Source organism: Manihot esculenta, chromosome 2, assembly GCF_001659605.2.
Source record: "Manihot esculenta cultivar AM560-2 chromosome 2, M.esculenta_v8, whole genome shotgun sequence".
Classification (NCBI taxonomy): domain Eukaryota; kingdom Viridiplantae; phylum Streptophyta; class Magnoliopsida; order Malpighiales; family Euphorbiaceae; genus Manihot; species Manihot esculenta.
The window spans coordinates 5,756,209-5,772,166 of NC_035162.2; the positions used below are offsets into that span (position 1 = coordinate 5,756,209).

Consider the following 15,958-nt stretch of genomic DNA (forward strand, 5'->3'; position numbering starts at 1 on the left):
TTTAATGCCAAATTATATATTTGACTTTGAATTTTTATTCTATTTTCACGTCCTATTTTTTATATACACATTTAACTAAAGTTATTAGTTTTATACAATTTATTCATATAACTCGAGCAGTTATAATAAATAAACTACAAATCGAGTCTTTTTTTTTTCTTTTAGTTCATTATATTTATGTGTAATTATTTTTTTTAAAGATAATTATATTATTATAATGTATGTTTACTTTTTAAATAATAATTTAATTTCTATGATTTAGTTGCAATATTTTTAAAAACCAATTATTTATAGTTTAAATACATAGTAATTAGTCCTTAGAAAATAATATAACAAGGGTATACTTTCACTGCTGGGACTAATTTGTATATTTTTTTAATTAACTTAATAATCGATTTTTTAAAATATAGTAAACTATTAATTAATCTAATTAAATAAATGAATACAATTATTGCTTTTCTTATCAAATTAAATGAATCAAATTATTTCTTTTTTATTTTTAAAGTGTTGTAAATAAATTTATATGTTTAATATTAAATTGCATGTCTACTGGGGTGAAAAGTTCCCAGCTATACTATGAGAAAATTATATAATATCAAGTGGATCGGCAAACATTTGAAACTTGAATTGCCAATTTTACCTAAATTATTCTCTCTAGAATTTAGAACCTCTTGTAATTTTTTATTTTTCCCACACAAAGATAGATCTCCCCACCATCAACTCCCCTACCATAACATTCAACAAATGAATTTTTATCTGCACAAAATTAATACAATCTTGGAATGACTGAACTAATACTATTTTTTAACAAATTCCCATTTTATATTATTCCCATCTATGCCTAAAAACTTTTCTTTATTACTTCCAACTTGTTGTTAAGTGTTGATTATGAAAAACCCTTCTCATGTAATTAACATATCTTTCCATAAAAATAAGAATTTTCCAAACAATACCCAACTCATTTTTGTTTAATTCCAACACACCTTGCCATATAATCATTCTTCCAAAATGGCAAAATACAAACTTTTTTTTTTATCCAAATGCTAAATTAAAATAAATTAGCATATTAAAAAAAAATAGTCAACCACATGTAGATGAGAGCTGAAAGTGCATAACTGCATACCTGAATAGATTGTTTCTTCTCTAGACAAGTCTGAAAGAATAACTCTTTCAATCTTATAAAAAAGCCTGAAGAGATAAAGAAACACCTCACATTTGTCTCTTCAAGCTCCAATATAAACCCTAAATTTATTTTTTCCTTCTTCTGCATATATTCCTCTTCGTAAAGAAACCCTAATCCCTTTTGTGTCTTCCCATACTATACCTTTCTTTGAATGGTCGAAACAACCAACGACTGGATGCACTTTCTCCTCGTAGAGCGTTTTCTTTACGCGCTCTCTTCCTTTGGCTCCTGCAAACAGGCTTGGTACTATCGTTGCCTTGGGCTTGACCCTTAGCTGCCCCCACCCCCTTTGGCTCTATAAATATCAGATAAATCAATCAAGAAAATTTTCTTTTCTTTTCTTTTCTCGAAGACCCAGGTGGAATCGGATAAGATGAAGAGAAATGTGAGTGAGAAATTGATGTTGCACAGGCAAAAAAAGAAGGGTGATGACAAGAAGAACAGGCTCTTGATAACTATTAACGTTCTTGGAAGTGCAGGGCCTATAAGGTTTGTGGTGAATGAAGATGATTCTGTTGCTGGGGTCATTGACACTGCTTTGAAGACTTATTCTCGAGAAGGTCGCCTTCCTGTTCTTGGCTCTGATATCAACAACTTCCTTCTCTACTGCGCAAATGCTGGTTCTGATGGTAATCATTTCTCTAAAATAACGTTGATTCCTTTTCTTTATTTATTGTATATCTTTTCTTCAACTGGTCCTTCATGTTTCTTCTTGAGTTATTCTTGTTGGTTTGCTTTGATTCTTGATATCATTAAATGATAGATTTTCCTTTCATGTCCTTGAGGCTCTTGTTTTCTTCTCTTTTCCTGTTCATTACTGGGTTTTAATTGGAATTCAAACCCATTAATCAAAGCTCGTTGGTCCAAGGTTGTTGCTCTGTGTGGCAAATGAATGACGTAATGCCTAAGATACGTTACTTGGAAATTTTGTTAATATTAATTAAGGATTTTGGCATGTAGCTCTGAATCCATGGGAGGCAATAGGATCAGGAGGAGGAAGGAACTTTGTGCTGTGCAAGAAGCAAGGGCAGCCACAGATGACCGAAGGGAGGTCGGAGATGATAGCCCACAAGGCATCTGGTTGGAAGGCGTGGCTGAATAAGTCCTTTAGTTTCAAGGTATTGTCTCACTGAGTTGGATTCCGTGCAAAACCTCCATGCACACTTCCTAAGTGATGTCAAAATGTTTAAAAATATTTAAATCCTGTACTGGGATATACATATACATATGGGGAAAACATAATAATAATAATAATAATTGTGAGTCAATACTCGACTGCTTGTCCATGGGGTAGATTGTGACGGTTCAAACTCGGGTATTTGATGTTGTTCTGTAATATTTATATATATATATCCATACAGAGAATAATATCTTTTTTGCATATCAATATTAGCATTTATATATATTCTGATATCTTATTGACTTGTTGAGTTGTGATTGCAAACTTTCTATTCATTTTGAAAGACTTGGTATTGTTAGAAAAAGGAATAAATGTGGAGACAGATTGGGAAGCCATTCCTATTGTCATGTGTATTTCATAATGGAATAAGAATACGAGTGAGTATTCCCTTTATATATGAATTCCTGGCTCAGTCTTTCAATTTGCACATCCTATTCCTATGAGAGTTTCCGTGTGATGGAAATACATTTTAAGGGGTAATGAAAATTGAGTCCAATATCAGAAGCAACTATTAAGGAAGAGGCTATCAAGGCAAAGTTTTGATTTCCACGTTAATTTAATGGGCTTTATTGCATTAATATGAAGATGGGTTGGCCCATAATTAAGGAAACCCATTAGTATAGTTGAGTGTAAATGTAACTAACAGAACAATTATCAAGATTAACCACCATGATCACATTGACAGGACATCCCTAATAGCAATGAATGAGAGATAGCTTTGATTGGCTAAGCTTTAGTTTCCCTGTCTGTTGAACAACACATAAACATTATCTTTTACTTTAATTTCTCTATCTTCATTATTAAGCCTTAAGTTATTTCAAAATCAATCAGATTTCAGTTGTTGAATTTAGCAAAACCCAACGCCATTGCTGTTTTCACAACTATTATTACTAACACCCTAATTTCTCTTTTTGAAAAAAGGCTTAGTATTATTATTCCAGCTCTAAATTAAATATAATAATTAAAAAGCAATTGATTTTTTAAACCACTCATTAAAGTTTTTCTAATTATAATTATTTATTATTCATTTTACATTGATATATTAACATTTTTATAATACATTGAAAAATGTGCAATAGCATGTGTAAAAGCTAATCTTTTTATATTATCGATGTAAAATTCATAATAAATATAACTCTAATTAATAAATTTGAATGCATTGTTAATTATATATTTATTTAGAGAATGAAATTCGGTAAAAAAAAAAAAAAAAAAAACTCTATAAATGAAATATACTATAGTGACGAGTGGGTTGACGGGCCGTCCCTGGCAATCAATGAAAGCAACCCGTTAGAAAAAATGTATATATATACAACTCACTTGTTTACACGCAATCCATAAATTAAAATAACAATTCAAGATTATTACTTAAATTAGATTCTTTAATGATGTCTGATTAATTAAAATAGATTTTAATTCTTTAGTATTTAAATTGTTTTCAGTACTACGAAAGATTTAAGTTTGAAATTCAGTTGGTGTAGGTTGTTAAAAAAAATAAAAAAACTCAATTAATATCCTTATAAGCCTATGATATATATATATTTGAATAGTAAAAAAATAGAATTTAAAATTTTTTAAATTTATTTAAATATATTTATTATCGAATTAAATGTGTGAATATTTATAATCATAGATTATAGCGTGAATTAATCAATTAAATGCATATTTTGAGCATAAAAATGTATAAACAAATCCAACTCGGCATGCCAACTAGCCGGTAGGTTAATTAAGGTAGTATTTATTTGTTCTTGTGAGTATTTAGTGCATAAAAAAAATTAATTTCCTTATGATTACATGACGTACAATAAGTCTTATTTCTGCCTCAAAGTGGTCCAATTTTTGCAGGCCTACAGAATATGCCTACATACACGCCACGGTTTCACCGCTTTTAAGTTCGGAAGTCAATTTCAATTAAATAATAATAAAATTTAAAACTCTTACCATTCATTTAATATGATTATTTTTTTAATAAAATGAAGCAATTTCTTAAATGATTTTATTTTTTAAAAAATTAAAAGAATTGATTTTTTTTATTTTAAATAAATAATATACTCCAAAATTCATTTTCTTTTTCTTATTAGAAAAAGTCTCAATTTATTTTACAAGTTAAATAGATACAGGTGCTCATTGATTAAAAAATTTATTAAAAAGAAAATCTAAGATTACATCAAGGAAAAAACAGGAGGAAAAAGGACCAAGAGTTGTCTAAAAAGGGCTACAAGTACACGCTTGATTGTTTTTAGTTGTTACCCTCCCGTGTCAAGTCTCACTCACACCCAGGGGTTTCGAGATTCACTGACTCGTAACATTAACTCACCACCTTAACCGAGTTGAATCATTCCTGCGAACCACCACCTAGTTTCCAAGCCGAGGTGGCAATAAGCGGCCTAGTATGCCACCCAAGCATCAGACATCCATTATTTTCCTCCACCCGATACCCATCACCACCTGCAAATAGCGCCAATAACATGCTAGCTTGTTTAAACGCGTTCGAACCAAGGTGAACCGGATCAAACCCAGCCGATTCTATTCGAGTTCGCCAATGACTCAAGGTCTCATGTCGCTCAACTCGGTCCGCCCCCTCGCAAGCCACCACGTTGCATATCTGCCTCCCCAAGTATAACTCCGACATAACCAGGTCCTGACTAGGCACAGCCAATCCAGATCCTTCTAAAGAGTCGAACAAACTGGAATAATAATGCAAAGCTTCAGTGAACCGGTCTACAAAAACCGAGCCGTTGTGGTTGGCTTCTTGTTCAACAATGGTCACAATCTTGGGCTTCATGGCCTTGATGGAGGAAAGAACCTTATCAATCCCACCTGGTCGGGCCAGGAGGCGATGAAGCTCGAATACTGAATTAACGGCAACAGTCTCCACCTCCGGAGGACGAAGGTCGAGCATTTCTGGCTGGAGATCCGCTAAACTGTTGGCTACAAAGCCGCGGAATTCGAATTCGACGCCAATAGTTTCGGCTAACTGCGCTAGCTTCCAACCCACTTGCTGTAAAGTGTCGGTGTTGTTTGGCTGCGGTGGGCCAATTCCAGTTAACCGAAAAGCCGGCGGCCCACCTGGGCGTAAAGCAAGCGCTTGCATGAGTGCCGGCCACTGCATCCCCTGCTTTAGGCCAAAATCGATCACATGAACTCTACTCGCAGTAGCAAAAGCTTCAAGAATTGCTTGATTAGCTGTGAAATGGGCGAATTTGAGGTAGGGACAGGTCTCGTAGAAATGCATCTCTAAAGTATCAGAATATGAAGGATCGAGGCATTCTTGTGGGTAGATTTTGTAAATGCGGCGAGCTAAGGCCTCGGCAAAATAAGTAGCCACTTTCCTCATAGAGCTAGCTTGAGACGCCGCAAGCAAGCCTATATGCTTCACAAGTGCCTCTGCGAGCTTAAGATTCTCCCGTTGAACTGCCTCTGCACAAGCCAATAGCGTGTGCACGAGACGGACTCCAGTCTCCTGCGAGTCAATTAAGACTACCGGCCGAGTTGGCTCAGATAAATTGCCTGAAACCGTAATTGTTGATGGCGGTGAGGAAGATGAAAACGAAGAAGAAGCAGCATCAGCTAAGAGAGGCGGCGTCGGATTTGAATTGGAGTTGGTATTGTTTCCCGTATCAGTATCAGGAGATGTTTTCATTCTCTTCCTGCTAATTTCCCTTTCTGATAATGAATCCGGTTGTGGATAAGCAGCCATACCAGGAATTGCTCTAAGATCATATTCAGAATCATCACTAAAAATTCCAGATGGGTGCAATTGAGGATTAGAGAAAGTGATTGTCGAAGAACCAAAAACAGAATCGTGTTGATTTTGAAGCATACCAGAGGCATCAAGACCTATGGGTACATTAAACTCAGAGAGAATGCTCTGAACCCAACCAGAGAGATCTGAGGGATTATAGTGTACAGTATCAGAACAAAGATGCGAAATCCCATCTTCTTGAGCAGTACCCATTACCATCTCAAGCTGTTCAAGCTTCTGGGCAATATCCGCCATGTCAGATGAGCGGACCTTGTAACCCAAAACGGCAAGCAATTCATCCATACCTCCGGGGTCTTGGTCTTCTTCCCATAATTTTCCTTTCCCCATTGAAGACGAAGATTCACCTTTATTTTCAGCATAGTTAGCATCATAGCCAGCAATGCCACAGCCAGCAGCACTGCAGCTTTCAGGGCGATCTCTCTTCATCTTCCTTCTCTTCTACGGTTGTAGAGATCAAATCACGGTGACATAGGGCTTAATGGCTCGCTTATTTCTCGCTTTTCCTTTTTTTAATTTATGGAGGGAATAATAGGACGGAGGGGAGGGGAGGGGAGAGGAGAGGAGATGGGTGCGACTTGCGAGGTCCAATGGAGGAACAAGAGAAGAGCATAGGTTTGATATGGAAAAGATAAGGAAACTGAACGGTAAGGCCATGATAAGGGGATTATTTATTTATTTATTTATTATAGCAGAATTATTTATTGTTTCTAAATTTTTTTTTTTTTTTGGGTTTGCTAAATACGAGGGTGATGGTTGATTCAGTTACGGCCCTAATTGCCGTCCACGCCCCTCCTAAATGAAGTGGGGAAGACCCTTTCTACTTCTTACATGACCACATGAAGACGATGTATGGTCAACTTTAGATTACACACACCGTCAATGAGAGTAACTACAGCCGCCAATCAGAGTGAGGTTAGTGTTAATTTCCAGCCACATGGTACTCTTTTATAGCACGTTGAATACACGATGACTCGGTGAGAAATTTAAAAAAAAAACGCAACTGTCCACAGTATAATGTATTTTTAGAAAATGGGGCCCACTGCACAGTGAGAGTATGAGATCAAGTGGGGAATTCAGACGTCAACATCGGTTTTAGGGACCATCCACACCACCACCACCATCACCCCTTTGTGGGACCCTTTCAAGGTTACGGATATTCAGGCTTAAAAGATAACGGCGTTACAAGTGAGCTGCGGCAATCCCTGGAGAGTCTTCTCCGTTCTGTGGACGTAAGTAGTGCGTACTCCGTTGTGTTGTTTTTTCGCCGTATGTTTGTTGCAGAGTAGTCTCTGTTTTTTTTTTTTCTTTCTGTGTTAAATTAGGCTAGAGTTCATCGGTACAGACTGGTTTCTGTGAAACGGTCTGTTAAAGGTTGACGTTATGGCATTTTGGATTCATTTATATTTAAAAAAAATCTCGAAATTAAATAAAAGAAAAAAGGGAAAATTATACTATACTGAAAGCAGGAGAAACAGCACTGACAGCTTCAACTCTCATGTTGGCCCATCACCATGTGATTCTGCCACGTTATGCAGATTCTCATCATACGGTGGTCCCCTCCACCATTTCCCATCCATCACCTTCACCTTGTTGTTTGTTAAATAGTACTGCGTTTTAGTTTATTTTATTTTTATTTACAGCTGTTATTTTTGTGATTTTTAAGCAAAGTTAGTGGCAGGTGCAATCCCGAAAGTGATCACTGTACCCTTCCTTGACCCGAACCTGGTGCTGGCCAATTGGCGGTTCTGGTTTGCTTTAAGGTTCCCATCAATTGTTTAGGTTTCAAATTTGAGGAACCCAAATGGATTGTTTATAGTTTTTGGACCATTGTAATATTAATTTCAATTTTCAGTTAATTTTGTTTAAATTAATTGACAGCCTATAAATAAATAATGATGGAAATTTCCTTTATAATGAAAAGAAGCGTAGGGATAGGTAGGGCAATGGCAATTTAGGTTAAAAATGAGGGCGACCCCAGGCAGGCTACACAGAGTTCTCCTGTGGGCTCTGGCAGGAGACAGAGTGTTATCCTGTATTGAGCACGGACCCCTACTGTTCCAAATAGAATAATTCTCCATCAATTTCACCCCTCTCCTTGCCATATTTAGAAGAGCACTCTCTCGTTACGACACATCAATTATTGATTTATATAGTATTTATTTTCTATTTTAAATAATTTATAATTTTTTTTATCTGATCTTATTGCTCATTCTGTAAAAGTAATATCCACATTTTAATTTTAATTTTAATTTTAATAGATCTTGCATCGTCCTAGTTACCATATGTACTAAGCAATAGGTGAAAGAAAAATAATTTATTTACTAATAAATTAAATTTATTTTGAAATGCTAGCTTTTATGCATGGTCCATATATTGTTGGTTTCTCTAATTTTGCTCAACTTTTTATACTTTTAGTAACTAACACCCATATGTAGTTTAAATTCATTTTTATAAATTTTTCCCATTTTAATATGCATAACCCGTTGAAGTTATAAAAAGATGTAGCCTCATCAATTAAAAAAAAAATTACATCAATGTATTAAAATATTATAAAGAAAAATTGATCATTATCATATTTTTTTCATTACACCGTATAGTGCAATCCTATATATTTCTCCAATTTAAATTGGTAATAACTATTTAATGACAAAATAAGCATAACCCATCTCATCAAAACTCATTCAAATCAAACATAAAATAAAATTAGAAAGATTGGTTCAACATTGGAGTTGTCAAAATCATAAAAACTCCATCACTTGTCCACCTCAATCCAAACCATCATCACATGGTTGTCTATTTCCTCTCTCACATTATGCCATGTTCCTAAATTACTATTAATTTTATTTATTTATTTATTTTTGAACACAGACTAGTACTTCAAAAATACTAGTCAATAGCTTTTGATTCCTTTGCTCTAAATTAAGATCTTCTCATAGGGATACCCTGTTGTCCTTTCACGTTAATCCCTCTATTATTTAATAATAATCAACTCTACTTGATTGTCGATCTTGGTGCATAGAATCATTCATTATTATTATATTAGCTTATACTTAATTTAATAATTTTTCATTAAGATGTGGTGAGAAATTTCTGAGACTTCACCAATCAATCTGTGTTGTAAAGATTAAAAATAAAAATGTCAGACTCACATCTCATAGACTGCACGAATACAATTGGACCCCTCTGGACCAATGATGGACGATCAGAAACCAACCCACCAACCTGCCCATCTCACTACAGCCAACTACGCATCAGATGCTCGTGATGGGGGACCCCTCCTTGTACCCATGGCCATGGATGCTCACATTTTCAGTTTTTTTTTTTTAAATATATATAAATTTCATTTAAATAGTTTATACTTTTAATGAACTCGTAATCATGTTATTTACATGTTATTTTCCTTAAAGAAAGTAATTTTTGTAAATTTTTATAAATTTAAGAGAAAATCCCAATTAAACAAGTTGATTATATCAACTTTATTATAATTTAAAATTCTTTGAGTTAAATTAACTCAAACTAAACAAGAGCTGAGTTAAACACCAAATTGTGTAGAGTTGCATGCCAAGTGCCAAACCCTTCCTAGCTAACCCATAAACATGCTCAGGCACAAAAAAAAAAAAAACATAAACATGCAATTTGTAGGACCATAGAGAGTGAAAGGTGCCCTAATCTGGCAATGCCATGTGATTTGGGGCACTTTTAATGGCTGTGAAGGTGACGCTGTATGGCAAAGGGGAAATTTAAATAACCATTATTAAACTGTGCCCACTGCAAGGACATTTCTTAACTGTTGGGTCGACAAAGCTGGAGTTACCCACCCTTTTAAAATAAATAAATAAATAATAATTTTTTTCCTGTAATTAAGTTCTAAGCTCCAGTTTAATGTAAAGCCTGTTCCATAGTAAATTGAGTATAATATATAAAAAGAACAACATCAAAGCTTGTTATATTATTCAATATCATACATAGTTGAGATGGAACTAATGTAGTTCCAACAATGTGTGGAGATTTGCAAGGGAATAATATAAGACTACAGTAAAGGAATAGTTGGACTAAAATTAAACTAGAATTCTTTCTACCCACAATACATTATTGTATTTGAAGGTAGTTTGATCAAATTTCACAAGATATTTTGAGAATCCCACAATTTCAAATTGACTTTTTTTTTTATGGGCAATGGCTTTTAAGGAACAGTAAAAAACAAAACAAATAGAGATGTCATGTCTATGTAGTCCAGAAGCCCATCAAAAACATTCAACTCAAGATTTTCCAAATCTTTAAAGTACTGTCTATTAGTATTAGCTTGTGGTGCACATTTTAAAAGCTTCACATGCCTTGCCTCCTCACAGCTAAAATTTGGATACCCCCTTTTCTCTCATATATAAGCAATTGAGCCTTCATTTTCCTACTACATATCATAGTAATAATTTCTTCATCTACTGCAGAGGAAGAAAGCTTTTGGTGCCTAGAAACAAAAGGATTAGGTATGATTTTAATTGAGACACCTCACAAGAAATTATACTTTAAGAGTTCAAACTCATAAAGGTGATAATGAAAAGATTAGTGTGTTAATGAATAATGATTGCTTATCCCAAAAAAATAAAAGAATAATGGTAAAGTTGTTGGGCATATGAGATAATTGAGGATAAGTTGAGCCATCATTCAATAATGGGATATGAAAAAACCACTTCTTACCTTAGCTGCCACTTCATTTTGCTTTTGGAGGAAGTCAAATTGTGTGTAGCTTTTCTATTTGTTTATCATAAAAGCAAAGACCATAAACTCAATTAATCCATTGAGGTAAAAGTTTAATCATCAAGTGATAAGATAATATCCTAGCATAATCTATTGCACTTTAAACTCTGGTCAATTTTGGGTTTCAGTTTCTTTTGCAAATTTCTCATTTTTTTAAAAATTTTTTTCTCACTGTTTTCCAGTCTTCCAAACACAATGAAGATTGCAGAGATTGCAATCTAAAGTGAAAGAGCCCATCTAAACTGCAAGGGCTGGATGAGCTAAGTTAGCTAACAAAAGATCTGGCCCATCTGGCAGAGAGAGTGTGTGTGTATGACTTGTTGTTTTGAGATTATTTTGTGGGCTTGCTTCAAAAAGCCCATAACTATTTTGCTGAATCACATATTTAATTAATTATAGTTTTGAAATTTAAAACTGACACCTCATCATATTTAACTTTTAAGATGAAACTAATATTTTTAAATTTAGTCCGGTCAATAAACAGGTGAAGGTAGAGAGTTAAAATTTTAAAAATTTAAAATTAAAATTTAGTTGATATATTATTAAATAAATAATAATAAATTATAATATTTTTTTATTATAATTAATATTTGTATATATTTCTATACATAATTTCAAAAATATTTTACTTGTATTTTAAGATTTAAATATTTTTAGAGATTCATTTAAAATTTTAATAAAACATTTAATTATATGTAAAATTTTAAATTAAAAGTTTATAATAAAAAATAAAAAATTTTGTATTTTTTTACTCTATAAAAATAAAAAAATAGAATAAAATAATAATTTAACTTACCTGATAAACTAAATCATTAATAATAATATCTAATATTTAAATTATAATTTATTATTTTTTTAGTTAGTAATTCATAATTAATTTGCTGAATTATAAGACAGGCGCTGGGTGGCGGTAAACATGACCATGGCTGGTTTCAAATTGGTTTCAGTATGAAAGTGGTTTAATTTATTTTTCAAATTAAATTAAATTTAAAACAGTCTAAAATAATTTTAAATTTTTAATGGTTTTGATTTGATTTTAATTAAATTTAAATTATAAACGGTTAATTTAATTTTAATTTTAAAAAATTAAATATATATTTTATTAAATATCTAAATTATTAAATATATTCATCTATATAATATAAAACTAAAATAATATATATATCATATAAAAATAAAATAATATTACATTTAAATGTAAATAATATTTTTTATAAGTTAAAAATAAATTTAAATTTAATTATTTAATAATTTAATTTATTTGTACATTAATTTAAGTGATATAATTTTTTAAAATAATTTATTTAAAAAATAAAAAATTAAACTGAAATTAAAGAATTCGACATTTTGATTCAATTCTGATTTTAATTTAAGAAAAACTATAACCCACCTTTTTAATTTAAAATTTCAGTTCAATTTAAAAATTAAAATTAATTTATTTATTTAATTTTAAATATAATGGATTTGATTCTGATTGGATTTATAGTCCAAAAGGGAACGTGGCCATGTTGGCCGCGTGTCTGGTTTAAATGCGCTTAAAGTTCAAAGCTGTATGCAAATTTCAATTCTAGTTTTGATATGTGAAATGGGAAGAGGCGGACAAAGCACGTGTGACTTGTTTATTTCATGTTATAAACTATATATGGAGAGGAGCATTAAGAAAAAATAATATTTTTCTTAGTCTCACTTAACTGTGAATATTAGTAATAATATATGAGCTGAATTTTATAAATTAAAATAAATATTTATGATTAATTTTAATTTAATTTAATTTAATTTCAAAATTTGAAATATGAGATCATTAAATTAAATAACAAAGGGCTTGTTTTTTAAATATTTTCTCACAAATTAATTAACCATCTCATCTCATGTTGAAAATTTCTTGCCATGGGGAAGCTTATTTTCCACAAAATATTAAAGAAAAAACATGTAAGTCACAATTACTGACGCAAGTAGCCGTTGACTAATCACAATGAGAAAACTGAGATAAAATATAAACAAATAAAACAAAAGAGGTGAAGATATAAAAGAAAAAATCCAAATGATTATTGGACCTCAACAACAAAATATTGAAAATTAATATTTTTCCCCTTCTGTTTCAGTTAATAATAATTAATAATTTCAAGAAAACAAATATTCTAAAATGACTGAATTTAAAAGTCCACCTATTCCCAATTCTTCAAATGCCTTCAGTGTGCCGTTTTTGACTGCCCAGAGGGAATCGGTGCTGGTCAGACTAGGCAACTATTTTTTTATTTATTTTTTATTTTTATTTCTGGCTTACAAGAGAAGGCGACTAGTTTAATCTTCAGTTATGGCAACTTGGAAATTGAGTTGTTATTTTTTTTTTAATTTAATGTTGATGGCTATTGCACCTTTGAATTCTTCGATTAACAGTTTAATGATTGAGTTTGTCTGTATTATTATATTCAAGTCATTTAAAATTGATGCTTTGCTATTTGTTTGATTGAATTTTCTTCATAAAATATTTAAAATCGATCTGATTAAATATTTAATATTTTTATATAATCAATTAATGTCAAATATTTTTATTATTTTTTATAAATTAGTGAATATAAAATGCCAACTCAATCTCACTGGATCGTATCTGCTTCAACTTAAATTTAAAATCAGTAAAAGGAAAAAAATAAAATAAAACGGCCATTTTCTTAGGGTAATAGTATGACTTTCTCTTCTTACCCATTTTACAATTAATAGTCAATATAGTTTCCATTTTTAATAATTATCAGAAGTTTTTACTATTTCAAACTTTGACAGTAGGGCATGAAGTGGAAATTTGTCTTTTTTAATAATTATCAGAAGTTTTTACTGTTTCAAACTTTGACTGTAGGGCATGAAGTGGAAATTTGTCTGTCACTGTTAATCCTTAATAAAAATATCTTTTGGAAAGAAATGTTATAATTTAAACCGTTACCCGTACTGTACATAAATATAAATATAAAACGAAAATACATAAAATTTAATAATTCATATAATTTTTTTTTTCACGGACTCACGAATTTAATTTGATGATAAATGCATTTGAGTAAATATGAGAGATTTCAGATTCTACTCTCCCAATATCCGATTCCAATTTTAAAAAAAAAAATTTTCATTGGATATCTATAAACACCCACATAATTAGAAATCATTAATATATTTTTAAAAATAGGAATTATGATAATTTAGGATGTTTCTAAATTAGCCAAGTGTACACCCACCATAATCTTATGCATTACTTAGAAAGAACCAATGAAGACATTAGATTTTGATAACTTGTCCAAATTGATGATGATGGTGAAGAAGGGTTCCCATCTTAATTCTCTTCTTCTCTAGCTACAACTTTTGAGTGCCCATTATCAACAAGCACAATGCATTTAAATCTTTAATTAAACCAACAGATGAAGACATTGACGGATACAAGTAAACATTACAAAATAATTAGGAAGTAACGAAATTAATTTTGTCGACTGGCAATATAGTGAGCGAAATGGTATAATGGAGCAGCCTTGGCAGCATCAAAATGAGCAAGTTCTTGATTTGCTTGATCCACCAACCTAGCAGCAAATTTCTTAGCCTCATCTATTCCCATCAGCTTTGGATATGTTGCTTTATCGCTTATCAGATCCTTGCCGGCCGTTTTTCCCAGCTCCTCCGATGACTTTGTCACGTCCAATATGTCATCTACAACTTGGAATAACAACCCTATGCACCTTGCGTATTTTCTAACTCTTTCTATGTTTTCGTCATCTGCTCCTCCAAGTATCGCCCCGCAAACAACTGCTGCTTCTAAAAGCTTCGATGTCTTGTTGATGTGAATGTACTCTAAGTCCTTTAAACTTACTTGTTTCCCCTCACTTTCGATGTCTACTATTTGCCCTGCCACTAGTCCTGCTGCTCCAACTGCTGATCCGAGCTCAGCAATGGCTCTAACCACTCGCTCAGGCGAGACGTTTTTGGTTGCTTTAGCCACATGCTCAAAGGAAAATGAGAGCAGAGCATCCCCGGCGAGAATGGCAGTTTCTTCGCCGAACATCTTGTGGTTTGTGGGTTTGCCTCGTCGAAGATCATCGTTGTCCATACAAGGAAGATCATCATGGATTAGAGACATGGTGTGGATCATTTCCATTGCACAAGCCGCTGGCATAGCTGTTGCTTCATCTCCTCCGACCAACTCACAAGCAGCAATACACAAGACTGGACGGACGCGCTTGCCGCCGGCAAGAAGAGAGTATCTCATAGCGTCATGGATTTTCAGAGGATGTTGCAGAGGAATAGCCTCATCAAGTGCCTTGTTGACATGCTTAGCCTTAGTTGCCATGTATTCTTGAAATGGGAATGCAGGAAGTTGGATCTTTGGTGAGATATCGTTGATGGATTTCTGAGCTTCCTCAAGTGGTTGCGCCAGGGAGGAGCTTGAAACGGAAACCACCAGGGTGCCGGCTTTCATCTTCATAGGCACAAGAAACTTGAGATTGCCACAAGGGATGGCCTTAGGAAGGTTCCTGAGGCCATTGAAGGAGGATTTCTTGATAAGAAGTGAATTATCATAGGTGGGGATGGTTGCAGAGAAGGCCATATTGGGAATCGAAATGGGATTTTCGTGCTAGAAATCCACCTCCTTTTCTTATTGTTCTAGTTGCCGATGAAGATTGACAAGGGTCTGAGGATACATTGCATGTATTTATATAGAGAGTGGACGAGAAAGAATTCAAAGTTAGTGTGCCGATACTATGCCTGCTGATCTATCTTTCTTTTTTTTTTTTTTTTTCCACATAAGGTTTTGGACTCTTGTGTTTATAAATACTAGTGATGGCTTTTTTTTTTTTTTTTTTTAAATATATTTTATGCATTAGAAAGGCGTTTAATTTTCTTTCTTTGTTATATAATTTTCCCTTCTTTTAGTTTGTAGAAAAGGAAATTTGTTTATATATAAAATTATAAATATATATATATAATTTTTTTAGGATCGTTGCTAGTTATTATATTGAAATGTGCGTTGAATTGCATGTGCAATTAGGATTTTCTGTTTTCGTTGAGCCACCATCGATGTCTCTCTGCTATGATTTTCTTT

General features: G+C 32.7%; 3 protein-coding genes across 3 annotated transcripts; 1 reads left to right on the top strand and 2 right to left on the bottom strand.

Annotated features, from left to right (window-relative positions):
• The first annotated feature begins 449 nt into the window (after nucleotides 1-449).
• Nucleotides 450-2,605, top strand: LOC110604248 (uncharacterized protein At4g22758). The gene is made up of 2 exons (XM_021742400.2): nucleotides 450-1,812; nucleotides 2,144-2,605. The coding sequence occupies exons 1-2, from the start codon at nucleotides 1,557-1,559 to the stop codon at nucleotides 2,314-2,316; spliced, it is 429 nt and encodes a 142-aa protein (XP_021598092.1). The 5' UTR covers nucleotides 450-1,556; the 3' UTR covers nucleotides 2,317-2,605.
• Nucleotides 2,606-4,490: 1,885 nt separating this feature from the next.
• On the bottom strand, nucleotides 4,491-7,100 carry LOC110609146 (DELLA protein GAI). The gene has a single exon (XM_021748508.2). The coding sequence runs from the start codon at nucleotides 6,553-6,555 to the stop codon at nucleotides 4,699-4,701; it is 1,857 nt and encodes a 618-aa protein (XP_021604200.1). The 5' UTR covers nucleotides 6,556-7,100; the 3' UTR covers nucleotides 4,491-4,698.
• Nucleotides 7,101-14,150: 7,050 nt separating this feature from the next.
• LOC110608575 (geranylgeranyl pyrophosphate synthase 7, chloroplastic) lies at nucleotides 14,151-15,553 on the bottom strand. The gene has a single exon (XM_021747840.2). It carries the CDS (start codon nucleotides 15,461-15,463, stop codon nucleotides 14,342-14,344), a length of 1,122 nt encoding a protein of 373 aa, XP_021603532.1. The 5' UTR covers nucleotides 15,464-15,553; the 3' UTR covers nucleotides 14,151-14,341.
• Nucleotides 15,554-15,958: the final 405 nt, after the last annotated feature.